This window comes from Ixodes scapularis, unplaced genomic scaffold (assembly GCF_016920785.2).
Source record: "Ixodes scapularis isolate PalLabHiFi unplaced genomic scaffold, ASM1692078v2 PGA_scaffold5__190_contigs__length_132052651, whole genome shotgun sequence".
Lineage (NCBI taxonomy): Eukaryota > Metazoa > Arthropoda > Arachnida > Ixodida > Ixodidae > Ixodes > Ixodes scapularis.
In genome coordinates, this window is record NW_024609880.1 from 7,206,800 (window position 1) to 7,232,349 (window position 25,550).

At 45.7% G+C, this 25,550-nt stretch overlaps 2 protein-coding genes across 2 annotated transcripts in view; one reads left to right on the top strand and one right to left on the bottom strand.

Annotated features, from left to right (window-relative positions):
• LOC115312861 (retinol dehydrogenase 11-like) overlaps positions 1–463 on the top strand; it is a 54,184-nt gene extending 53,721 nt beyond the window's left edge. The window contains exon 6 of the mRNA XM_040214043.3: positions 257–463. Coding sequence (XP_040069977.2) covers positions 257–463 — 207 coding nt within the window. The remainder of the gene's footprint in view (positions 1–256) is intronic.
• Positions 464–7,216: 6,753 nt separating this feature from the next.
• Positions 7,217–25,550, bottom strand: part of LOC8042531 (retinol dehydrogenase 11) — a gene marked incomplete at its 5' end in the record, with an annotated part of 61,331 nt that continues 42,997 nt past the window's right edge. The window contains 3 exons of the mRNA XM_042294010.1: positions 7,217–7,432; positions 13,751–13,860; positions 23,416–23,610. Coding sequence (XP_042149944.1) covers positions 7,217–7,432; positions 13,751–13,860; positions 23,416–23,610 — 521 coding nt within the window. The remainder of the gene's footprint in view (positions 7,433–13,750; positions 13,861–23,415; positions 23,611–25,550) is intronic.

A 25,550-nucleotide genomic window follows, 5' to 3' on the forward strand; every position in this document is an offset into this window, starting at 1 on the left:
CACACTGTGCGTTGAAATTCGGAAAACACGCCGATGTCGTGTTTGTGCCCGCAGCGTCGCACAGTATATGTTCTATCACGCGCAATGTGAGCCGAAACAGTGCTTCGTACTCTTCTGGCTTACCCGCCAGTTTTTGAGAGAGCTGTGGGTACCACGGACACAAGAAAATGGTCGGAGGGATCGTGGGGATCTATCTGCCGCCGTGCGGGTGCCTTAATTAAAACGGAACCAAACCTCTTTTTTCTTTTTTTGGCAGACTCCGAAGGAAGGCGCGCAGACGACGCTACACCTGGCCCTGGATCCCAGCCTGGAGAAAACGACGGGAACTTACTTTGTGGACTGTTCTAAGGCCCGCGTCACCTTCAGCCTCGCGAACCGCGACCTCTCGGAAAGGGTCTTTGAAGCCACGGTCAAGCTCGTGAACCTCGATGACTCCGAGATCGGCAAGCTGCTGGACACGTGACATCGTCCAAGCGTGCGACTCACACAGCCAAAAGCGCAATTCTTCGGGGAACTCGGAGGATAGATAGAGTGAGCGGGTCGTGATGTGAGGTAACGTGACCAACGTTCGAATAGCAGCCGCAGTTTAGCGATCTAATATATTGTCAGCTTATAGCCACTGGATAGCACGTCTTGCCACTGGATCCTTGGGAAGTAGCAACAGGGTCGGCCATACCGATGCAGGAAACATCAAAATCTAAAAAAACACGATTTTATTTTTTTGCAGAACACCAACACAGCCAATCACGGCGAGAAATAGAAGAATCCCGGCGGATGAACAAAATCAGAATACGATTGGAATTGGAAAATGTACCGGGACAAGGAGAAATGAAAATGGCATGTTCATTAATCCTGCGCACGTCGCATGCGTTGGGTGGGTGGTCTAATTATATTCTAAGCTCCGTCATTCTCTGCGATTCTTTTATCGTTTGCCGTGATTGGTCCTATTTGTGTACTCCGGAGAAGTGCAATCACGCAGGTTTCTTTTTAGACTGATTTCTCCAGTCTGTCCGAGTCGCTGTAAAATCAGTTACAATTTGCTTTCTAAAACATATTTTGTACACAACCATTTTAGAGTAGAATTAGTCAAGTTATTAAAACAACAATAAATATTTATTGATCTTCGGCCACATACTCTAAGATGTGAGCATTCGCTTTGTTTTCGATATTTTTTACGCAAGTATGGTGGACTTTTTCTGACGAGCTTTAACGTAGCTACTTCAGGCAGTGTTAGTACTTTTGACGTGTATTTGGTGTCCTTGTAAATGATGTACCTAATTAAACTTGTTTTGTTTTCTTTCTTTTGGTGCGTGTCTGTCTGTTGACAACATTTGGTTTTATTCATAATTCTAGGGAATAAACATATGGCTGCATCAAACTTTGATGAGGGCCGAATCGCCCTGAAATAAAAGCTTAACGGACACGAAATTTAATAAGCGTCGAATTTGCGAGAGTAAATCAGTTTCAAAGGTTAACCTACGGTTACATCTGATTTCATAAAAGAACTGAACTCGCAATGCACAAAACCTTTCCTAAGACTAAACATGCTATAGCAAAAATCAGGTACTAGTTTTAGGGAAAAAAAGTTTAAACTTGTTTTCATTATAATGATAAACACGGGGAGCGTAGAATATAAGCCGTGTGTGCAATGTGTGTGCGCTATTTGTTATGCATGGTTAGAGGGATCTTTGGGCGGTTTCAAATGCGTTGCAAACTTGGCATAGTCATGTGTTTTCCGGCCTTGTCCAAATAATTAAGACAAGTTTAAGCTTATTCAGCCGTAGAGTGTGTGAGAAATATGCTTTAAGGAAAAGTTTCCGTGTGATCTGCTTGTTTCAAGGTTTTCTATAGCGCCTTGAGTACTTCGTGTCCTGGATGGCGAGAAGATCCTCGTAGTAACTGAAGTAATGCACATAGGTTATGACGTCCAAGTAATTTACGTATCTCGTGCAAACCATGTATATTCGACTTCCGCTCCTGGTCGGGTACATGCCGGGTCGTGCTTCCACGACAAACTCGAATCACTCGTACATTAACTCCAAGGACCATGAGTTCTTGACGTCCCGAACGTCGACGTTGAAGTCGCCGCGCAGAATTACGGGCATCTCATGGCTCCCGGTGTTCGTGTAGATTCGAGCTCGTAGCGCGCAACCCACGAGACATGCCCAAGACAAGAAGGAAAAGTTGCATAGACCTGGCATACCCGTGCAAGTGCGCCACGCTTCGCCTGGTGCGGGAAGTGTCTCTCACACTGCAGGCGGTGACGTCAGCTATGTCGCGTGATGCCTTATCGCGAAGCGAAGATGTTCATCGTGTCCGCTGCGCGATTTCTGGCTGTTCTGCAAAGTAACATTTGACAAGACCTGCAGAACAGTGGTCTCACTGTAACTTTTTAAAAAGCAAATGCTATGGCCACTTCGACCCAATCAGAGCGACGGAGGCGAAGCATGTGACAGCCCTTACCAAAGGTATAATGCCTAGAACAAGTCTCCGATTCGTGTTTTTTACCGTGCTTAAGAAAGTGGTCCCTCAATTTCCGCCTGATGACGACAGAAGTGTCATGCTGTCGCCGGTCGCGATCCTAGCGGTGTCGCAGCAGAGGTGGTGGATATGCCCGATGCCTGTTCTGCTGCGGGTCGCTCTCCAGCTGGACAGGTCGCAGGAACTCCGGCAGCCAGGTGTTGGGACGCCGCGACGACAGCGATGCTTGCTTTCTATCGTGCTTTTTGCCAGCATTTCTACGACCAGCCGCCATGGAACGAGTCATGTCCCACAGCATGACACTCCGGCTGCTTTTACGTCATTTTATATTTACTATTTTTATTCCCTTTACCATCGGTGTCCAAAGGCATTACAGAGACGGAGAACAAAGTTGGGATCAAAACAAGCTAATTTATAGTTATTCACACTTAAAAAAAAGACTGGTAAGAGCAGATAAAAAAAGTACAGTGTCAGTTATGGATGCAATTGATCCGGGAAGGTGGTTTCAGTAGAGGGATGTGCGAGGAAGGAAAGAAGATTGGAACGTTGATGTGATAGCGATAGGTACCTCAACTTATTTGTGCTGATGATCATGACGAACAGAACTATTTATGGGACGGGTAATTAATTTGTCGCGAAGCACAGAGTTTTAAAAATAAAGTTTGGGAAATAAAAAGAGGCGTGAAAGCTTACGTAGCAGGAAGAGAGGCGGGTGTGAAAAAGTTGATTGCATAGAAGTGACGCTAGATGTATAATGATAATTACCAAGAATAAAACGACCAGATCTATTTTGAATGACTTCCAACGCGGTGATGAGAGTGGCTTGTCCGGGATCCAAGACAGAGGCTACATATTCTAACTTCGGTCGAACTAGAGTTTTATAAAGAATTAGCTTGAGGGAAACATGTGCTAATGAAAAGTTACGCCGGAGGTAGCCTAACCTTAGATGCGATATACGGAACATGTGTTTTCATGAGAGGCTAAAAGTTATATGTACACCTAAATATTTGTAAAAAGGTACCGTATCAAGCTGGGCCTGATTAAGAAATTGGTTGCAGGTTTCATGTGACTGGCGAGATACACGCATGGACTTACATTTGTTAGTATTAAGCGTCATACACCATACATCACACCACTTGTACGTTAATGTCAGACTGAAGCTTGATAATATCATGAACATTAAGCATCTCTCTGTTAATCACACAGTCGTCAGCAAATAAACAAATAGACAAGAAAACATTAAGAGGGAGGTCACTAATGTATATTAAGAAAGTAAAGGTCCTAAAACAGATCCTCGGGGAACCCCAGAGGCTACACACGAAAAGTAAGCTGATAAGACTGCTGACTGGAAGAGTTGGTAGTTCATGCCGAATAACGTAACAGCGCACAACTAGAGTTCGATGCTTGCTGCCTCGATAATCTCCCTGGTAAGCTGATTGGGGCTCCTTCCCAGCACAGTGCAGTTGCTCGAACGAGCCGAACACCCACAGTCCCCACAGTGCACTCCCAAATGTTCAGAGAAGGCCTGCTGACAAGTGTGTCAGCAGGCCTTCGTTAACTCTCTCACTAAGGGAGCTGGAGTATTTAACCAAAAGTTTTCCTAGGCACCAGCAGTGAGAATTGTTAATTATTTTTTACTTTTTAATTTTTAATATTTATTTTTATATAAATCCTAAATATTATTGGGTACTTTTGTATTCTTTGTTTGAGGTCGTCATCCCTTTCCTAGAGCATAGAAAAAGAGGAGGTGGGTCTTTTTGCATAGAAGAAGACGATACAAATACAAGAGTTGTGAGTCAGCTGAGTGAGTGCATATTTTTTGGTGTGCCTGAGTTTGCGAGTGTTTCTCTAGTTGTGCGCTGCTACGTTATTCGACACGAAAAGTAAGAGTTACTATTATTTACTGTAACAAATTGTGACCGCAATAATTAAAAAAAGAATAATTCATGGAAGAACGTTAGAGTCTATGTTAAGCTTATACAGTTTCAGAAGTAGTTTATTAGATACTTTATCGAACACTTTTGAGATATCTAGGAAAATCCAGTCTGCCTGCGACCCTCGGTCCAGAGTGCAGTGACGGTCATGTGTGAATGATAAAAGCTGTGTCTCGCATGAAAATGTTTTTGGAAGTTTATGTTGGGATGGGCAGAAGAAGTTCTCAAATTCTAAGACATTGACAAAATGGGAAAATATTATATGTTCAAGGAGTCTGCAGAAAGGCTGGTTATAGCAATTCGGCGATAATTTAAAGGGAATGTTTGTCACCAGTCTTGTAAATGGGAACCCACCTTCCGCACCTTCCAAACTAAAGAGAAAACACGAACTCTAACGGACTGATTAAAAATATAGTTAAAATAATAGAAGAGTGATGTTTAGTATTTTTCAAAAACTTCGAGTTAACACCGTCCACTCCCGCTGAAGACGACAATTTCAATGTTTCAATGGCATGATCGACACCAGCACAATCAAGCAAGATGGGTTCGTCGGCAAATAGTCTGAAATGTCTAATAAAGGAAACTCTGTGCTGCTGTAAACCAAACAATTATTGGACGAAAACTCGGTTCAATACATTCGCACACTCTCCAATTGACATAGCATCCCCACTTTCTTTTTCTAGACTAACAGAAAAGTCAGTTTTTTTGTTTATGATGTTCCAGAACTTTCTAAGGTCTATGTTTAAGATATCGGGTAGGTGCGTGCAAAAGACTCCAACTTGGCCTTATCAATCTCAGCTCCAGTGCGGTATCTGGACCACCGCCGTTCACATGTGGTAAATTTGACTGCTCGAAATAAACCCATCTTTTTATTTGAGATACGTCCGAAGGCTCTGTTAAACCACGGAGACTGGCAATCTTCGAGTACAGTTCTAAGGGGAATATGCAAGTTAGTCATTCTACTTTATTCTTAAACATTAGCCAATTCTCTTCTACTGAACGGGCTGAGAATCCTTCTAGAAATTTATCAATAAAAGTTACTAGATCATTGGTAATTTTGACAAAGTTAGCTTTTCCACAATCTCGAATGTGTTCTACGTAACTCGATAATTTCGGCTATGCAGCTTTAACATTAAAAATGTAATATGCAATTATCACTAAGTCCTGGAAGATATAATATGGGGGAAACTAGGTCAGGGTGAATCGACAGGACGAGATTCAATATGTTTGCGTGAAGCAGGCGCAAAGCTAGCAGTGGCGGAACGCGGTGATAATCTTATCATCCACGTTTCCCTACTGCTAGCTTTGCGCATGCTTCACGAGTGGTAACTTTGACGAGCCTCGACTTTCCCAAAAGCTTCAAGTCGGTCTAAAAAGTTGATTTGTGGGTTTTGATGACACTCAGTAAGTTTCCAATTGGAACTATATGTCTATTTTCACTAATTAAGGAGCTAGTTAACGAATTTTAATTAATTAGCCGACTTACCGCCAAGATTAGCCATTTAAATAATGTCCCCCTGGACGTATAACTTACCTGCAAAAACCGCTGAAGTGTAGCTTTCACGGTATCTTTTTAAACAAATCTGTAAATTTTTAGAAAAACGGTCTATATATATAGAGAGAGATAGTTAGATAGATAGATAAATAGATAGATAGATAGATAGATAGATAGATAGATATCACGTGTATATATATACCGTTCATATTTATATAACTCACATGCATGCCATCCCCTGACGAAGCCGAGCCTCTCGGCAAAATTCTCACAATACATGCAATAAGCTCCTAGCATAGCAATTCCGAAAGTGCGGATCTTTGAGTTATTACATTTTCCTGGTCCATTGTTCTCAAACTACTCTGCCTCACTTATATATATATATATATATATATGTATATACCGGGTGCTTTGCGAAGACTTTCAAAAATCCTAAAAATTAGAGCGATTGAAAAAAGAAGAAACTCCCTTCGGGAACAAACTACCAGCCACGGCGGACGTCAGGAATTGCCAAGAACCTAGTAATTAGACAGATAATTAATTAAAACTTATTAATTAACTTTTTAATTAGGGGAAATAGACATATGGTTCCAATTAGAAAGTTGCTGAGCGTTATTGAAAACCACTTAATCAGTCATTTTCAGAAAGACTTTGAGCGCGTGAGACGAGTAGTAGCGCACTAAAGTTACCACTCGTGGAGCAGGTACAAGGCTAGCGGTTGCGGTAAGGCGCCCGCGCGATTTTTCCGCCAGCCTTGTACCTGCTCCACGAGTGGTAATTTTAGTGCGCTACTATTCTTCTCAAGCGCTTAAAGTCTTTCTGAAAATGACTGATTTAGTGGTTTTCAATAACGCTCAGCAACTTTCTAATTGGAATTATATGTCTATTTCCACTAATTAAAAAGTTAATTAACAAGTTTCAATTAATTCTCTGACTAATTAGTAGGTTTTTGGCAATTCCTGACGTCCGCCGTGGCTGGTAGTTTGTTCCCGAAGAGAGTTTATTATTTTTTCAATTGCCCTAATTTTTAGGATTTTTGAAAGTCTTCGCAAAAACAACCGGTATATATAAAACGAGAGAGAGAGAGAGAGAGAGAGAGGAATGACCCCTAAAGCTTTGTAAAAGTTTTGCTTCCTTTATTCGAGCCAGCGTTTGAAAGCCATTCTCGCAAATTTCTACTGGGTCGCTGGATTATGTCTCATTTTTCGATGCTTTGCATTCTTCCATTCTTGTAGTTGCCCAACTGTAGTATTGACAATGAGTTTGTATCTTTCACTTTGTTGTGAGTGTCACACACTGTACACAATCATGACGTGGGTGACTGTAACTGCTTCTCCACTTGGGCTGGATCCAGCTGCACCAGTTTCAAAGAGGCCTCGAAGACTTCCTGCGCCCTCTTGCGTCCAAGGGCGTTCCAGCCCATCAAGTCCTTTCGGCAGTCTACAAAGTACTTGCCGGTCTCGTTGACCAGCGAGGGCTCTACAGCCGCGTAGATGGACGTCTGGGCTCCTTCGTGAGGTGTCTGCGAAGATGTTCGAAAACAAATATTTATACTATGTAGCATCTGCAAACTCAAGTTGCATCTTTTTCTGTGTCAGCATGTCATTAGTTGGTTGATTGAGTACATTTTCGATAACAGGTTAGGCACAACGACTCTGCCTCGAACACGGCTGCAATTGGTGTGTCCTATTGCGCCCATGCACAAAACATATGGTTCCCAAGTGACAAGCAAATTACGTCACAACAGCTGAAGATTTGCAGTGTCGGATGTTGCGATCCTGGTAGAAGTTTTGACAAAGAGCACGAGCAAACGCGAGTGTCACAGGTGTCACGGCGTCTCAAGTTCTGTCTGCAGAAGCTTCCGCGGACTTCCAAGCTGGATGGCGACTTGAAGTACAACAGGCCTCTGCCAGATGCACCGCCACTGCTGCATGTGACACCGCCAAGATTGCGACCGGCAACAGCGTGACGTCATTAGGCAACACTCAAGAGTCTTTTTTTTTTTAATCTGGTAAATGTGGTAGAGACACCTGTGGCAGAGCCTCCAGGCACCGTCTTACAACGACAACGGGTGGTTCTCATTTGAACCCGTTCGCATTTCTACCTTCTCGTTTTTACCTTCTCACAACGGGTGGTTCTCATTTGAACCTGTTCGCATTTCTGCCTTCTCGTTTTTACCTTCTCATTTCAACCAAGCGCAAAACAAGTTCCGCGTTTCTCCCTTTCGCATTTAAACCGTTCTCAAAACAAACTTTCGGGTTTCGACCCTTCTCAAAACGACTTTTCTCATTTTAACCTTTCTCATTTCAAATTTTCTCAAAACATACTTTCTGGTTTTGACCATTGTCAGAAAGACTTTTCTCATTTTAACTTCTCTCATTTCGAACCCAAATTAATCCAACATCATGATCTCGCAATCTTTCTGCGGTATTTATGGCGAATTCGAGTTATTAATTGCCTTCGAGCCCTTGCCTGTGGCGCCGGCGACCAAAAACGCGCCAGCGGCGCATCACGTGACCCTCTCCACCCGAATGCAAAGCAAATTGAACTGGCGTTTTTATTTGACTGGGTCGCAAGTGAGCTCTGTTAGCTTCTTCTTCGATCATTCTATGGTACCATGAGCGCGCTGCATGCGCCAACAACATAAATTACGATTCTTTGAGATGTGTGTAAACAGAAGCGGCTTCACAAAGCTTTTCAAAATATTGGCATTACCACAGTTCGTACAGCTGACAGAATATTAAAATATAAAATCAATGAAAGGGCAGATGCATAAATCAGTGTAATGCTACCCGCACGCGGGTCAAATTTCAATAAACTTTGTTTGGATTTTCGATTAACTGTTGCCACGGAGGCTTGCCAGCGTCGCTTTCCATATTCTGTTTACTGTTAGTAGAGAGTTTTAGTAGATCGTTCCCATGACTCCGATAACGATACCCGATACTCCGCCACCGCCTCCCTTGCGCATGCATAGTATCGTTATCGGGGGTATCGGAACGATCTACTAAAACTCTTTGGTACCTTTTTTGAATCCTCAGTCTTCTCATTGCACCCACCCTCCTTGAAATTGTAATGCGTGTTCAAGTTTCAAACTGCATCACTATGCATACTTTTTTTTCAGCGGTGTAATAACTTGTTATTACAGATTTGTAAAATAAAGTGATATATGATGCAACCCGTGTCTCTGAGCAAACATACCTTGCTCAGGCTGGATAAATTCTTTAAAAAATGTTGACTTTCTTTGAAACCTAAATTATCTTTCTCTTCGTTGTTTTTGCTATCTTGTCTCAGAGCACAAAAGGGTGCCAGTAGTTGTAAGGTTGTTGTCCCGGACCTCGGTGGGAACCCTGGAGGTGTCTACCGTCGAGGGCCGGGGGACCGTGGAACGATGCTGGTTGCTGGAGAGCTGGCTGTAGTCGGCGAGGACTCGGGACAGGGACGACCAAGACCGCTTAGTGTTCGATTAAAACACAAAACTTTACTTGAACAGTGCACGATACAATCAAACAACTGGGAATAACTGGCCTCACAGGCTTACGATCGCGAGACACGAAGTCAAGTGTCCTACCGCGCACAGTAAGGGCGATGGCTAAGTAGCCGGCGAACAAGGGCTGCCGCGTGCGGCAGGTAACGCGGCGGACCGCGGGAGGAGAACAGCCAGGGGCTCGCAAGCCCGTTCCAACTCGAGGCTCACACGCTCGGTCAGGGCTTTTAAGACAGTGCGCCGGAAACCGCTCTGTCCAATGAGGGCTTCGTCTGCATCCCATTGGGTCGAGGCCCCGACGCACTCTCGACCTATCGCACGAGAGTTCGTTGCTGTTGCCGAGGTGGTCATTAAGATCGGGCCCTGCGGTTGAGGGTCTAAACCCCGGTGTGTTTATGTTCCGAGGAAGATCTACTGGTTCTCGGTTTAGGCGAGAATCGTCGAAACGTGCCCCGCCAGCAAACGTCCTTCCCCCGGAGCGCGGGCAGGAGCCTCAGCGTAAACGAAAAGCGCGCCTGGGAAGCCGTCTCGTGGATATTCCCACGATGCCGGGTCCACGCCGGCGCGTATACACCAGTTGCACCCGGTGCCTCTCGAGTCGAAGTCACGAAACACCGGAACATGACCCGAAGTCTTCGAGGAAGTCGTTCGAGCTTGAGACGCGGCCCAGTTTACGAAATGGCGCGCCAGCCGATGATAGCCGCACTCCGGTGCCTGCCCCGAACGCCCCCGTAGATTTGTGTGTCTGGAGCCCCGGGTAAGAGGCAAGGCCCGCGGACAACGACCCCCCGTGGGGGATATACAACTCCGTTCGTAGTAGACGGAACAAAGTAAGACACATGTAAGCGCTAAAGCAAAACGAATGACCGAGGCTCAGCGCAACATACCGATAAGCTAAAACTAAACGCCGTCTTGGCGGCGCGCGAAATTTGCCACCGCCTCTACAGTGCCTGTCTCGATGGCTTCGTTTGCCACTCGAACCCGTAATTTGCCGCCTCAGCGAGCATTGTTTCGTTTGGTTCCCTATCCCGATTCTGATGTGACGATACCGGATACAGGCTGGCAGACAAGCTGCCCAACCTCTTGGAGCTCGGGAAAACTTCTGCTCGTAAATTGTCGGTACACGCCTGAGAAGCGCAACCCGAAAAGCTTGCACCCGCCAGCCTTTGACCACGGGAACGCCCTTGCCGAAGGTATGGGAAAACGTTTTTTCAGGGAAAATTACCACCCGAATTGGCCATTACAAGCAATAACACACGACTTGCACAATGATCTATTCGCTCCACACGACGACATCTTAACGACATACAGCGACAGAAGAGAAATGAAGTACCGAATCTGCGCTAGCACTTTTGAAACCACGTCACCATGTGACCACGTAGCTACGTCAACAGACTCCGGGTGGCACGCAGGCATAAGGAAAATTGTTTCATGTGCTATGCAAGAGATGGTGCCGCTTCGCTCCATCTTCAACCTTCATCCTCAACTGTTTTTCCTTCTTTCTATACCTCACAACGGTGTGCAAATGACAACGGGTTCAAATGAGAAAGGGTCGAAACGCGAAAGGTTAAAACGCGAAGGACGTTTTGCGAATGGGTTCAGACGAGGAGGGTTCAAATGAGAATGAGTTCAAATGAGACGGGTATAAATAAGAAAGGGTCGAAACGCGAAAGGTTAAAACGAGAAGGGCGTTTTGCGAATGGGTTCAAACGAGAAGGGTTCAAAGAAGAATGGGTTGTTTCGAGATACACCCTTTACAACAGTCACTCTTGCGAGTTGGCGTCTGCGACCGAGGAACTCATTTCTGTTACTCTACCTTAATCTACGGGGTTTACAATATTTTTAAGACGAGCAATCGTATGCACGCACTCCCTATTTGCAATAAAGGGGCGATTACAGAGGACTTTCGAGCAAATGTAGTGAACCAAAAATTGATCACTATATAATATCTTGAGATGTTGCGCCGTGTTTCGAAAATTTTTGTGCCCTGTCTAAAGTCGTATAGTGGCTATTCAGCCGAGCATTTCAAGTGCCGTCCGACGGAGCTCCTGCGTGCATTTAAGACCGTGTGGAAGCTACATGTCCTGTCCTGGGAGGCAGAACCTGGCGCCTCCTTAGAGAGTACTGTACTTGTATCGCGCTCATTCGGTGCTTCTCGATAATTCAAGCACTCGCATTAAAAAAAAGTATTTATCGGCACTTCTCTGACTAAGAGCTAAGGCCTCCAGCTCAAGACGCTTTGTAAAATTTGGTTTATACACTTCCGGCTGCGTACAACCGAGTTCTTTTAATCTCGACGAGAGAACACCCTAGTGGCTCTAGGACCGCATTTCACTAGAGCGGAGGTTTCTTTTTTTTTTTTTTAGATCAAACGCACATACTTTTTATGAAGGACGGTCGTTCAAAATATTGTAGAAAGTTTTCGGGCCAATAAAGGAAGAACGTTGAGCGAAAACAATAGAACATATACGAAACTTGAAAGTGTTTCTTGGCCACCCGATAGATGGAGCAAGCAGTCGCAAGTGTGTGAACCAGTTTCTATTCTAATGTGTGCTTTACCAGGCACGCTCCTTTACTCTGTTAGACCATATTGAAAAAAAGGCGCCAGAAAAACGGGTGGCGTTCTTTTACTTTGTCTGCAACGAAAACGTACGGTCAACTTGCATTTGCCATCAAGGTGCACGTTTTTGGTATAAAATTGCCTTAATCAAGATTTTCCAAGTTAGTGCTTCAAATTCTTAAGAGTAATTCTTTCAGGACTGAGGGCTCCTCTATTTGAGCGTAATAAGCTTAGCCCGTACGCTATTATAGTGATTTATTTTTTTTTCCTATCGTAGTTCTGAGCGTTAGCTCTCAAATATTACGGCATATGAATTGATACCTTACATAAGTAGATATCATTACTTTCGTTTTGTTAGACCATTCGTAAAAATCATTAAAAAAAATTGGATATCGCGTTTTCGAACAAGCGTATGTTGCGCTGTGGTAATTGCTGAAGAGCTTTGAAACCACCCTACTGATAGTTGGGCGCGCTCATTAAATTTAGAAACGGGCTATTTCTGAACAGGTTCGTAATATTCGTTTCGAGAACGAGAACTAGTGCAGTCGCGAGGCACTTTAGTGCTCAGTATGAACCCACTCGAACGGCAGTTGAACCCTTGGCATGAGCGGCGCAAGACGTCTCTATACAACCATTTTTCGTTGTATCCTTTCAAATTATAACGGCACTTCTAACTGCAGCTCAGCCAGAGAATGGGTTCCAATGCTGAACATTCGAGCAACACAGCTACCGACAAGCAGCGTTGCAGCGTTATGGTGCGAAACTGTGACTAACGTTAGAACTCGTGAAGCACACAAGAAAAGTCCCACCAAAACACATTACTTCGGCCAAGGAACTACCAAGTTAACCGCACATCCGAAAGCAATTCGCCAACCACCTGTGGGCGAGTCCTCTTGTGCAATCCTACTCGCTTTGTTGACATTTTACTTGAGCTAATGCTGAGCGGCAGCTTCACTAAATGGCAGACGAAAACTACTTCGGTTCAAGGCGTTATTTATCAATTATTGAACGGCGTCGGATTTCCTCAAAGTTATTTGCCTGCTTGACTGTTGCGTTCCTAGCTGCTCGCGCAGTCAGGTCCCGCTGTGTTCGAAGGAAACCACATGAATCAGTGGTTGCGTTTTAATCAGAATTCACCAAGGTGTGCCGGCTAATAATAAACATTCGTTGAATATCCCGGAGATGGCACACCTTGTTAATTGTCTAGCACCCTGAAAACTGAAGATCGGAATCTCTTTTGTACATAATTGAGTTCAATATGAGGAGAAACAGAAGATCAGTACCTCATTAGTATTTTCTTTTGATACTTCACTTCTGAAACTTGATAAACATGTTCCGCCTATAACGATCTTGGCAGGTGTGACCAAGGCACTTCCGCAATTTTCGTTCTGCAACAGTGTATTATAACGAACACCCTTTACATCTTACATGTGAACTCAGTAAAGGCGGTGTCCAGAAGGCGAGGTTCTGATGACGAACTCGTCACGGGCTTAGGAGGTAGCAAATGCAAAAAGGTTTCCCAGATAAAAAAAATTGCATCGTCAGCCGGTAGAAGGACGGAATGTGTGACAGACTGTCGTTCGAAAATCAACCGATGCCTTCGCGGATCAACGGCTGTCATAAACGAGGCTTCGAGAAGTCATAAGAAAGCAGTCGCGGCAATTTATATCTGCATAGCGTTTTGTAGATGTAGTTTTTGTTGTTGTTGTTGTTGTATTTGGCTTCGTACGCGTTATACTCCCGCTGAATAAATTTCGGTTGCTCGACTGTAGCTTTGAAAGAAAGGTGCATCTTACCTTTCCGAAATAGTTGAAGATGAAGGTGAAAAAGAGAGATACAGAAAACGAGGTGCCTTGAGCGATGCTTGTCTTCACGGGACCTGGGTGAACGGCGTTGACGGTGACACCTGTAATGCACAAAACTTCTAGTTACAACGAAGAAAAATTGGCCTGGAAAAGGTAGCCAGCACGCCCATATTTCAAACTACGATTGTGTCAGGCTAGAGGCTGGTTTAAGAGATATTGGCACGCACGCCCCCGAGCAAGGGCGTCCGTGGCCTAAACGGTTATCGTGCTTGCCTCTCACTCAAAGGGGCACGGTTCGGTAACGGGCAGTGGAGGTCCCACCTTTCTGTTCGTTCTGTAAATGTCGCTTTCTAGTAAATTCGAGAACCCGGTTCTTTATTCTAGGTTACAACGCCCTACTCCCCGATCCTTCTATGTCGATCGTTCCAGAAGCACTCGCGTGTACAAAAAGGGGGCTCCGCGTGGCGAGTCGAAGTCAGTGTCGCCCCAGCGCTCGATCCTGCTGTTTTGCCGACATCGACGCCTGCGACGCTATATGTGGGCACGGGAAACCGGGACGGGCCCGGTTTCCCGTGCCTCTCTCAGCTTTTCTCTATAGGAACTGCGCAACAATTTCAGTGCTTTGCTTTAATAATTTGGGAGTTGGTGTCTCGACCTTTTTGAAGTAAAGAACAAAAAACCGCTTTTGCCTGCATGTTCTGGTTTTTATTTTAAAAAATGGACAAAGAATGACGTTTTCGGCACCTCTCAACTCCTTCACTACCTTCCGAGTGACGTGCGCTCTGACGTGAAGGGGGGCGTGCGGTGTTCCGGTGAAGCTCTCTCTCTCTAGAACCATCAGTGAGCAGCGAAAACCACCCGCTCGCGACCACGTGACCACGTTTTTGCGCAGCGCGATCAACATGGCGAAAGGAGGAAAGTCTCGTCCGGGTCCGGCCATACCCGTCCGGCTCTGCCCCCGTCCCCCTCCGGCTTCTGCCGGCTGGTCGCGGTAGCAGATAGAGCTGACGGTTTTGTTGACCTCGGGTAGATGGCGCCACTAAAACTCCGTATGATAAAAGTTGGGTCGATGATACCAGGGTTTTGAAGCATTTATATTTATGTTGCAACGACAAGATTTATAGAAAAATTACCTTTTATCGAGCAAGTATTTGCACAACTTGCTATCTTTTTACCATCGACGCAACGTGACGTCGATTGCCATCGACGTCACGTTGCGTGGTTCTCATGGCCACCGCTCGCGGCTGCAGCTCGGGAAATATTTTAATTTTTGCCTCGCTCTTATGCGGTAGAATCGCAACATTTCGGAGGAAGGAGATGAGTTTTCTGCCTTTTGTAACAAGATAAGCAATGTCAAAAGTAGAAGATGCAAATTCTTTCAACGTTAAAATCGTTTCACGGATTCTTTAATCTTCTTCCCTGGGTGAGCCGTGTAAATATTGGAACTACGCTACGCGTGTTGCTTAACACAGCTACGCCATTGAATCTGGTATCGTGTCTCAACGCAGTCAAGAACACTTTTGTGAATGCGTTAAAGCGGAAAAGTTTCAGACCCGTAATTAAAGCCAGTGTCAGTCACAGCCAGAACACACGTTCGCCGCGCAAATCGCATACGGTCGAGTGCCATGACAACGAGACACTTATTGTTTTTATTTGTTCCTTTTTTTCTCAGTTGCCCCGTCCGGCTGGCGGAAAGGCTAGTGGCATTGGCTACTGTGGCACGCGTCAAGAGGACTTTCTCTGGCCCATGGCGTCGCAACGTTCCCTGTGCTTTGTGCCTTCACTTAAAGGCGGTATTTAGACGCGGGATGCTTTCGGGAGGAATGTTGGTGGCATCAGCGATCGGCGGAACCCGCGGGACTCCCTTCCAGACTCCAGCAATCACACAAACGGCGGGAGGCCGACAGGAACTTCAGTGTTTTAAGGCGCATGTAGCGGTTGCAGTCTCCACAACAGGGCTAGGCGCGCTGACGAGAGCATAAAAATGGAGGCGTACCTGAAACGTCGATACGCGAATATGGCAGCAGCGCTGTTACATACAAAAAACAACAAAGTTTCTGCTAAAAAAAAATAAAAATAAAATGTTTAATTGAGTGGATGCAACACAAAGTACAAGGAATTCAAAACCAGTTGTATGAGGAGTGCCTTGAGGGCGTCATTGAATAATATCGAGGACTCCTTCGGGTGCCTAGGAGGAAATGCGCAATAGCGCAAACCACGACATGTTAGGCGATCCCGATGCCAGCGCCGGTATTCCGCAGAGCAAAATCTGCAAATTTGCAAGACACATGCGTTTGTGCAGCCCGAGGTAAAGTTTCCCCCCTCGCCCTGGAATGTCTACGTGAGCGCGGCTCGCTCAAAGGCGTGACGTCGTTACTACGTGATGCTCATCCAGGAGAGCAAAATGGAGAAATTTCTCCCCCGTGTGAATTCCCCTTACACCTTGGAGTAGAGGGATATTTCGCTGTATCGAGTGCCGAAGCGAAAATCTATATTAATCATTTTCAGTATTACTGCATTCATACATTATTCAAACCTAATCGGTCGCGCCGAAAGACCTGGTTCAACCAATCTAGAGCTGAAATAACGACCACTAAAGTGTACGCAGTGTTGTACACGTTCCTCAAGAAAAGGAACGAAAGCTCGTTCCTCGTTCCTTCTGAATTTTGGAACGCGTTCCCGTTACAAGTTCCATCTGTGAGAAAGGAACTCGTTCCCGTTACAATTTAAAAAATGGAACGTTTCGTACATATACGTTACATTTGTATTTTTCCAATTACCATATTTGGTTAGATCAAGCAAAGTTTTCTTTTTTTATCTATCCCATCAAATGGGAACATACGAATTTATATGTCGCGACGGAAAGGCACCAGGAGAAGAAAATAAGCGGAATCAAAGTTTTATTTGTATATATATATTCAGGTTTAAAAATCTCAGCCTTTAACCAGATCCACGTTTGTGGTGAACGATTCAGACAAGCCAAATCTACGGTTACCCCACATTGCACGAGCGTTTTGCAACAAGCTGACACGTTTCCATCTAACAAAGTCCCTTGTTCGAACTGAACAACAGTTGCTTCTTGATGTTGCTCTCCGCAAGACGAACAAGTGAAGGAGGGGGTATGCTTTTGGAAAGTCAGGGTTGGATTCGTTGTTCAGTTTGAAGGTGGGGGAAAAAGGGAGAAGGAATAAAGGTTAATTTTCTGTATCGTTTAAGTGACCAATGTTCGGGATACAAAAGTGCGTTCGATGTCTCGTAACATGTGATTTTGCTGTAACTGTAGGTCTCTCTATAAAAGTTCAGAAATGGCTGTAGTCGGCCTTAGATTTCTGGGTGTATGAGGATTCGTGGAAGCAAATAACGTAGCTGAGTTTGAAACGTCCCTCTTTGTGTCTTTTTGTGGGACTAAACGTTTTGCTTTTTGTACCACAGTCTCGGGCACTCAAAGAAAACAACAAAAAAAAAATTTATGTCCACTTATTTTCCAGCAACCGACTGTTACTAAGCGAAAACCACACACTATAAATCCTAAGATAAGTAACCAAAACGTAAACGATTTAAAAACAATATTTTTGTAATGATACAGCTTTTATACTTTTAAAATTTCCCTCGTAAAAATAGAATAAAAATGACCCCACTAAAAAAAAAAAGGAACGCCGTTCCTTTTTCCGTTTCACTAAAAATGTAACGCGTTCCCGTTCCAGTTCCAGCGATGCAAAGTGGAACGGCGGCGTTCCTTCGTTCCTCCTCAAAGGAACGCGTTCCAGGAACGCCGTTCCTTGGAACGCCGTTCCGTACAACACTGAGTGTACGTCGGTTTAAGAGACTAGTAAACGCCTATCCCGGCTACGTCGGAGCCTGGAATAGGCCTTTCGTCTACCTAATTAGTTTCTACCTAGTTACTAGAAGCCGCACGCTCGCCAAATTAGAGGAAACCAACAAGAATTAGGCGCCCACTCTGCTAACTCTGGGGTATGAAATTACCCAATACGGCCTACAGTAAGTCAAGAAACGAAACTAATATAGATAAGTAATCGAAATTAGCCGACCACTGTAGAATTTCGCTGGTAATGGCGGGCATATTTCGAAATATTTATACTACAATGAATGCAATCGAAACGCTGAACCAACGATGCAATTCTTTATCATAAATAGTTACAACATTAGCTCTTCTTTCCGGGGTTTCCTATGCGGTTACGCACTGGCAGAAGGCGCATATGTTCTCCAGTTTTGGTTCCGTTAACATGGCAGTACCAGAACTCGGTAACACATTAGTGCTAGGGGAGGTCCAGCATTTCAATTTCAACGCGCCGGAATTTTTATTCGCCTTCGGATGCAACAACATTAAAGGGGCACTGACACCCCAAAGGTCGTATTCTTTTTTATTGTCTAAAACGATGCAAGTTGTAGTCATAAATACGCAAAAAAAACCGCATCGCGAAAAAAAATTTTCCCGAAAAAAAAAATTTGCTTGTTCATTATGTTTATACAGCCTTGATGGAGATGCGCCTCAACGGGTAATCGGTCTCTTAGCTGTAGATGAGAAATTGAGCCAGTGCGGTACAACCGCTAACCTGGGATTTTTAACGTGCATCACGCAGTAGTGATAACACGAACGCGTGCCGGTACGAAACTCATCCAGATCGAAACGGGCGGGGACGGCGGGGATCGAACCCAGGAGGTTCCCAGCGCAAGCTTTCGCTCCACGCTCCGAGCTGAGACGCGTTAGCCCACTCGGCCACTTCCTCCCTAAATTTCCCCGCGCGCGCGCGCGCCCTTTTATTTTTGGCGTTTATATTTCCCGCGCTCACCTCCTTGCTTCTTTTGATCGGTGACGTCAAAAATCAGAAAATTCAGAAGATTTGTAGGCGACCTTTCTATAGCATTTAATAACGGCAATCGTAAAACATGTTTTTTTAACGCAATTGCGAACGCACTACGGCCTTTCCTTTTGAAATACCGAAAAAAAATTTCGGTGTGATGTCGCTTCCTGGATTTGTATGCTACCTCGGAAAACTTGGCGGCGCTCGAGCAGAGGACGAAACCGGTTTTTTTCCCGCGCCGGCACCCTTCTATCCCGCCTGCTCGCCTCCTCCTCGCTTCGGGCCGCGCTAGCAACGGCGCTTAGCTTCACAGCGTGGAGCGGAGGTCCGAAAGAAAGTCAAGTCGCAGGAGACCGCAAAATTTAACTCACTGCACTGGCGCGGATCGCGCGGGAACTTCAAATTCGGCATTTGGAAATTGTTTTTTTAATTCAGAAATACTGAATTCCCAAGTTTCAAATTTTGAGGCTAATGGCCAGGCATCGTTTTCAATCGTTTCGGATAGTAAAATAAAATATGATTTTGATGTGTCAGTGCCCCTTTAAAGACTGAATACATTTTTTTTTTTAACGTGATTCGTTTTTAAGCAAGTTGTTCCGGATTATGTGAAGCCATAGCCTGTGACGTCACAGGACTTCAACATCAATTCAATGTCCAAGCTTTATTTCTGCGGGACAAATGACGTCACATGATTTCGTGTCACCTGACGTATACACAGATTCAGGGAAATCTGACGAGGGGAAAGTCAGTGGGGTGGAGAGGAGTGGAGACACCTGGAGGCACAGCTCGAGGAGAAATGCTTGGAGGTTACTAGCGCGAAACTAAGAACGTTTTACGTAAGAACACTTTTGCAAAGCAATATTTCTTAGAATTATTGTTTTATATTAAGAACGCTTTTTTGATTTTCCAATAAACATAGGCTGGGCAGGCACATTCACGCTTTCGCCGACGGCCTGTTTTTGGAGCGTAAATTTTAAGTTCCGATGCACGCTGCTTCAAGGTAGAATTGGATTACTGCACCTCTATTAGTAAATCGTTCCTGAAACTGCGTTACACTACAAAACAAACAAAAACGAAAGTAAAAAGATAGTTAATTCGCGATCCTCCAATCTAGCGCACAAAAGTCCCAAATGCAAAATGCATTACCGATGACACCCAAATCTGGGCAGCATCACAGAGTGACGTCACGTGACGTCACACCACAACGTTACATTATAGCTTTAAATGGTGGTGTCACGTAACGCCACGTGATATTATCGCACCACGCGACATGATCACGTGATGTGACGTCACGTTTCGCGACGTCTTGACACCCAGCGTTACTAGATCTGTAACTCGTTTTTAGCATGACGTCACGAAACACCACGACTTCGCAACATGGGTCATGTTATACCGCGACGTCACCACGGCGTGACATCATGATGTCATGTGACCTCGTGTGACCTGGCGCACGTTATGCAGTAACATGATCACCCCACCCGTTGGCGTGCCAACCACGTGACCACATTACCCATAGTCGGCCAACCACGTGGTCATGTCATTCATAATGACGTTCCGCTCAATTTAGCGGGACATTAGGCAGTTTTAGCATAGCGCACCCCAAACCTTTGTGTACGCAAAGAATAGCGTCGTCACCACTGCGCATGCGTCGAACGCTAACCACGTTTTGCGATTTCCGTGCGCTATTTTAGCGTACACTTTTTTTTTCGGAAATCGCGTGCATACGCAAAGAGTCTTCGCGCTCTTCCAAGGAGGATTCGTGATAAGAAGTTGGCTAAAGTCAAAGTGAGCCCAGTTAAAGAATGGCGGCTACCATCACCGCAACTGCGCCCGCTTGGCGGCGTCAGGAGCGCGACTTTGGCGGCATCTCGCAACTGCGATTTTCGGTACAGGGCAGGGTGTAAGATAGACAGCTGGGGAAACGGCCCATAGAAGCCTACCGCAGCGCCGTGACCGGATTGTGTACTCGTCTGCTTACGGGTACCCCCGATTTGCGACAGATGGCGCTGCGGCGAGAGGAAAAAAAAGTCGGAATTGAATTTGCATGGAACTTTACGGGAGCGTGCGCAAAATAAACCGAGAGCACAACATTCCTTCATTGAAAATCCACGAGAAGTCATCTCCGTCAGTTTAGCCGGTCGCCACCGGTCGCCCACCCGGAGTGAGAGTTCGCGGTGCTCCACATAGATGGCGCCACAGAAAAAGAGAAACCCGAGGGGGACACAATCCGGTCGCTCCTTTGGCTCTCGTTTCCCCACCCGTCTATCCTACACCCTGGTACAGGGCGACATGGCACTCGGTATGGAAGACCCAGTAAGGTGGGCAACAATCACAGACAGCTTGATGCCTGCGACGCGCGAACATTACTCGGCGAAGGTATGGCGTGCGAAGGTCAGTAGACGAAACCCTTGTATTTGAAAATGCTTTCAAAAAAAGGGGATCTCTATGTAGAAGTTAGTTGAGAGTGGCTGTGTGGGTGTATATGGGATGATTGAGAAATCAACCAGTTAGCTGAGTTTGAGATGTTCCCTTTTTTTAGTGTTCCTTCGGCTAAAAGTTTTAGCTTTTTTGCACCACAGTCTCAAGTGTTGAACGATAGGATTAGCTACCACCAGCTCGCCTGCGTACTTACAGTCTTTATATGAGACCTCTCTTGCTGAGGCGACGCAAGTGGACACGACCGGTCGACCGCATGCGTCGCATCAGTGATATTTAAACGAATCTTAAATGTTACTATGAACCAAAAGACTTGTTTCTTGTTTTTTCTGACGTTACAGCCTTTCGTGCATGAAATAGAAATTGTGACTGTATCTTGGTGGCGTTGCAAGCGCGAAATGCTTGGGCTTTTGCCTTGCGACGGAGAAACGCTATTCTAAAACTATTTCGCGTAACGTGCGCTAACACAAGCCCTAAATTTAGCGATAGCGTGCGCTAACGTTGCCTACATCGTTCTAAAACTGCCTTAGTAGAGTGCTAGATATAACTGACGGATACGGTTCCGACCAAACGGCTACAGAAATTTCAACTTCGCTTCCTTTCAAATTCATTCTGGAGCAAAAAGCTAACTCGGATTTTACACCGCCGCCAAACAAGCACGTCCCATTCCTTGCACCGTTGACAATGGAGACTCCAGAGTCCGTAGGTTGTTTCTGCTGTCACGGATTACTCTCCGAACGAAAACGTCACAACTGCGCATGCTTACCGATGGCCTTGTCTTCGGAGCTCCTGATTATTTAGGGGTTGAAGGCGGGCGTTGCAAGACGGCAGAAACGATCTACGGAAACTCCGTAATAGTGCGAAGTTTTAGCGAGTCGTTTTGGAGCACACAGTCCCAAAATCATGCAAGGTGCAGATGGTCCGTTTCGAGAACCCGTACGTGAAATTCATCACATTTTAACTAAACTTAAAGATGGCACAACTGTGAAAACGATGATGATGATTCCGTTTGAACGGCCGCGCCATCTTCTTGTAAACATGCGAAACATTCTGCTGCGTACAAATCCGTGGCGGCTCGTGCTTCCGGCGTACGACCAATGTAAACAAGACGGCCGACGTAACATTCACCGGTCACAATTTCGAGATCGGCGAAGCTAGATAGAGTAAAAAGTGTCTGAACGACCGCAATGGTAGGCGGTGTGTCTTCGTCATCTTTAACTTGAATGATCTTTCATGTTGTGTGTCGTCGAACCAAATCATTTCGTCTGCTCGCAGTCGCCACGCTGCAGCTAGTCAGCTCCCAGACGGCAAAAATTTACTAGCATGCGCAGTTTACGGCATTCACAATTGCTTACCATTGTGAGCAATCCTGAAATTGATTTGGTTCAACCTCTCAAATGAAGCAGAGTAACAAGATGGCAAATCGCCCACCGCTGTCCTAAGCCTAATCCTCGGCTGGGGCGGCAGATAAACCGCCCGCCACCTTTTTCTGCCCGAGTACTGTCTGCGTTACGGTGACGACTCCAGCGGCCGGAGTGGAGAAACGAACGAGAAAAGCCTCCCGAAGTCCACAACGACTCGCGCGCGCATGCGCAGTGGCGTCGTTTCCACACGAACAGTTCGTGTGGAAACGATTCGCTAAAACTCCCTATTACTCCTGAATCAAGCCCATTCACTGCGAAAGGAGAAAATGGGGTCTGAGCGGCGGCCCCTCGGCAGGGTGCAATCGTGGCGATGGTTTGCTCGCTTTTCTGGCAAACGCCGTGAGATGGCGTATCGTTTCTAGGGGCATCTTACTGGGTATCAGGGACACCTCGAGAGCCGCTCGAGGAACCGTCAGGGTAAGCTAGAAGGGGAGGTGAGGCCCTTCCTTGCTTCTCCCAGCGGCGGAGAGCAGTCCCACGTACTATTCATGCCTTCTGTTTCTCATTCTACTATTGGTATGCTGGCCGCAGTTACAAAAGGAAATTCGAATTAATCCTTTAAAAATTGGGATCTATGGGTTCTAAACAAAATGTAGCAGACAAAAAAAAATAAGAGATCGTGTTTTTATTTACGGCTGAACAATACCTCTACAGTGTGGGAAATATGCTCAATCTGCCCATTTTTGTTGAAATCTTTTTTCTTTTGTGTAGCCCAGGAGGGCCACGTCATGAATGGTCATGAGTGGTCCTAAATCGCGGGACTGCGCTGACCCGCGCGGTAGTCACGCTTGCTTTCTACAGCCCACCAGAGAATCGTTTTTATGTGCGCACACGTTTTCAAAGCCGCGTCAGCGCGAAAACTCCTAAATCGACAGTGCCCCTGCCGGCAGATGCGCCAAAGCCGAGCAAACTTTAGCCGCTGTAGTTGGCCTTGCTTAGACAACTGTCTTATTCCACCGGGGGCCTGTCTTACCGTGAGGCTTGAGCTTGGCGGCGAGGGCTCTGCTGAAGACAAGCATGGCCATCTTGGAGTTGCTGTACACAAGGACCGGATGGGTCCAGGGGTGGTTGCCCGTGGCTTTGTCGTGCAGATCCGCCGTGCTTCCGATGTGGTGAAGAATTGACGACAGGTTGATGACGCGACTCGGGGCACTCTTTTTCAGCAGCTCTGCATCGGAAGAGGGGACCGGTTGGAGAGCCGCCAAACGACCGAGACCTTTCTTTCATAGCACCGCCTTCATTAACCGAAGCAGAATGTAACCTGTCCTAAAACAATCTAATAGGAAGAAATTCGCGACACATTAATGTTCGCCGAACGTAGAGTCGGCACTAATAAATGTTAGCAGAAAGGCTCGACTGCAAGGTCCGTGGCCAACTGGTCTTACTTTGCTTGTTTGTTGAAGCCATCAATACATTTTCTTTTCTTTTTTTTTTTTAATTGTAACATAGTTGGTGGTTTAAAATGCCGAACTGGACAGTATCATAAATGAGAGCATCAATCTAGTAAAAAGAATCACTATTTGCGAGCGATAACTGCCTGTTCAGCACCCCTTAAATGAAAAGGTAAAAACTACCCGCTCACCTTGGCTCTCGGTGTATTCGCAGTCGTACCAACGCGGCGCCGCGTGTCGCGACTCTTTTTCTAGTGCCGACTGTACAAACGCGGCGGATTTGGAAAGAGTTGTATAACCACACGTGTACGTAACGCGCTAGTAGTAACAAGTTACTACTACCTAGTTACTTTGTCGGTAACGAGTAAAGTATCTACTTCTTTTTATAAAAGGAACGAGTAAAGTACTTAGTGACTTTTAGGGCCAAGTAAGGAGTAACGTTATTTTTCATTACTTTTGAGGCGTAGCGTGTACAACAGCGTTTAAACAGCCTCGTTTTAATTCTAAACGGAGTATAGGTCTAATGCTAAAAAGGCAGATGGGCAACCCGAAAGACAACTAAAAAGTATGACAGTATAGCAATGTTTATCGCTGAACACGTCAGTCGAACTCTGCAGTTACGAATGTCCTTCACCCAGCGAACACAATAATGTTCTTTGGTTGAACCTTCTACAACCGGGTACAGACCCAATGTAAACCCGGAGGTAGGCAGCGCGAGAAGGCACAGAACCCATTGTCAACTTGGAACTGTAAAAGCAGAGAGAACAATACAGAGAGCGGAATCCCAGATTCACCAGCTCTTCCTGAAGCACAACACTGCCGTTTTTTTTTCAGCAGGAGACATATTCTCAAGAAAGCGGGAAAACATATCTGGTGAAAACTTCAACAGGCAGCTACTGCTTAGATGCCACGAGTACTGAAAACAAACAAAAAAAAAAACAAAAAAAAACAATAGGCTATGAAACGGAACCAGCTGTTTATTTGGTCAAAAATGTAGCGAGAAAAGTAACTCGCTACTTTTGAGGTTAAGTAACGCGTTCCTCTCCGGAATCAGTAACGAGTAACGTATTTAGTTACTTCTAGAGCGAGTAACGAGAAACGATATTTAGTTACTTTTTGAGCGAGTAAGGAGAAACGGTGTTTAATTACTTCTTTGGGGGGAGTTTTACTCGGACATGTGCACATTACCGTAATGTGTACATGTCCGAGTAAAACTCTGGCCTGACCGACACAACCTAGATAAAATTCTACGTCGGGTACTGACGATCGACCACCTCAACTCGTTGACGTCCGCTGTGGCGCCTCTCACGGCACTGCGCATTAGGGAGGCTCAAGTGAGGGTGGGCGCAACTCAAAGCCTGGAGGGCGTTTGCAATTTAATGGCGGCGCCTGAGAGAGAGGATTGGGAAAGGATATGCATCAATGTTGTCTGCACTGCCTGCGCGGGCTGAGCTAAACTGACCACGCATGCGTTTTCGCCTTCTCGCTGTCGGCGAATATCATGGCCGCTTGGTTAGTCCCCTGGGTTAGTCGTGCCTTGAGCCCCGCGAGCAGAACAGTGGCTGAGAAAAGTCTACGGCTTGCTCAAAGCAGCGTCTCAGCTGAGTCAGTCTCAAGCAAATGTTGTCCAAGCTCGTCTTCGAGCCTAAACAGCGTCCGATGCGTTCGGGCGCCTCATCCTTGACAGCGCTTTCTTGAGTCGGTCTCAGCTGAGACG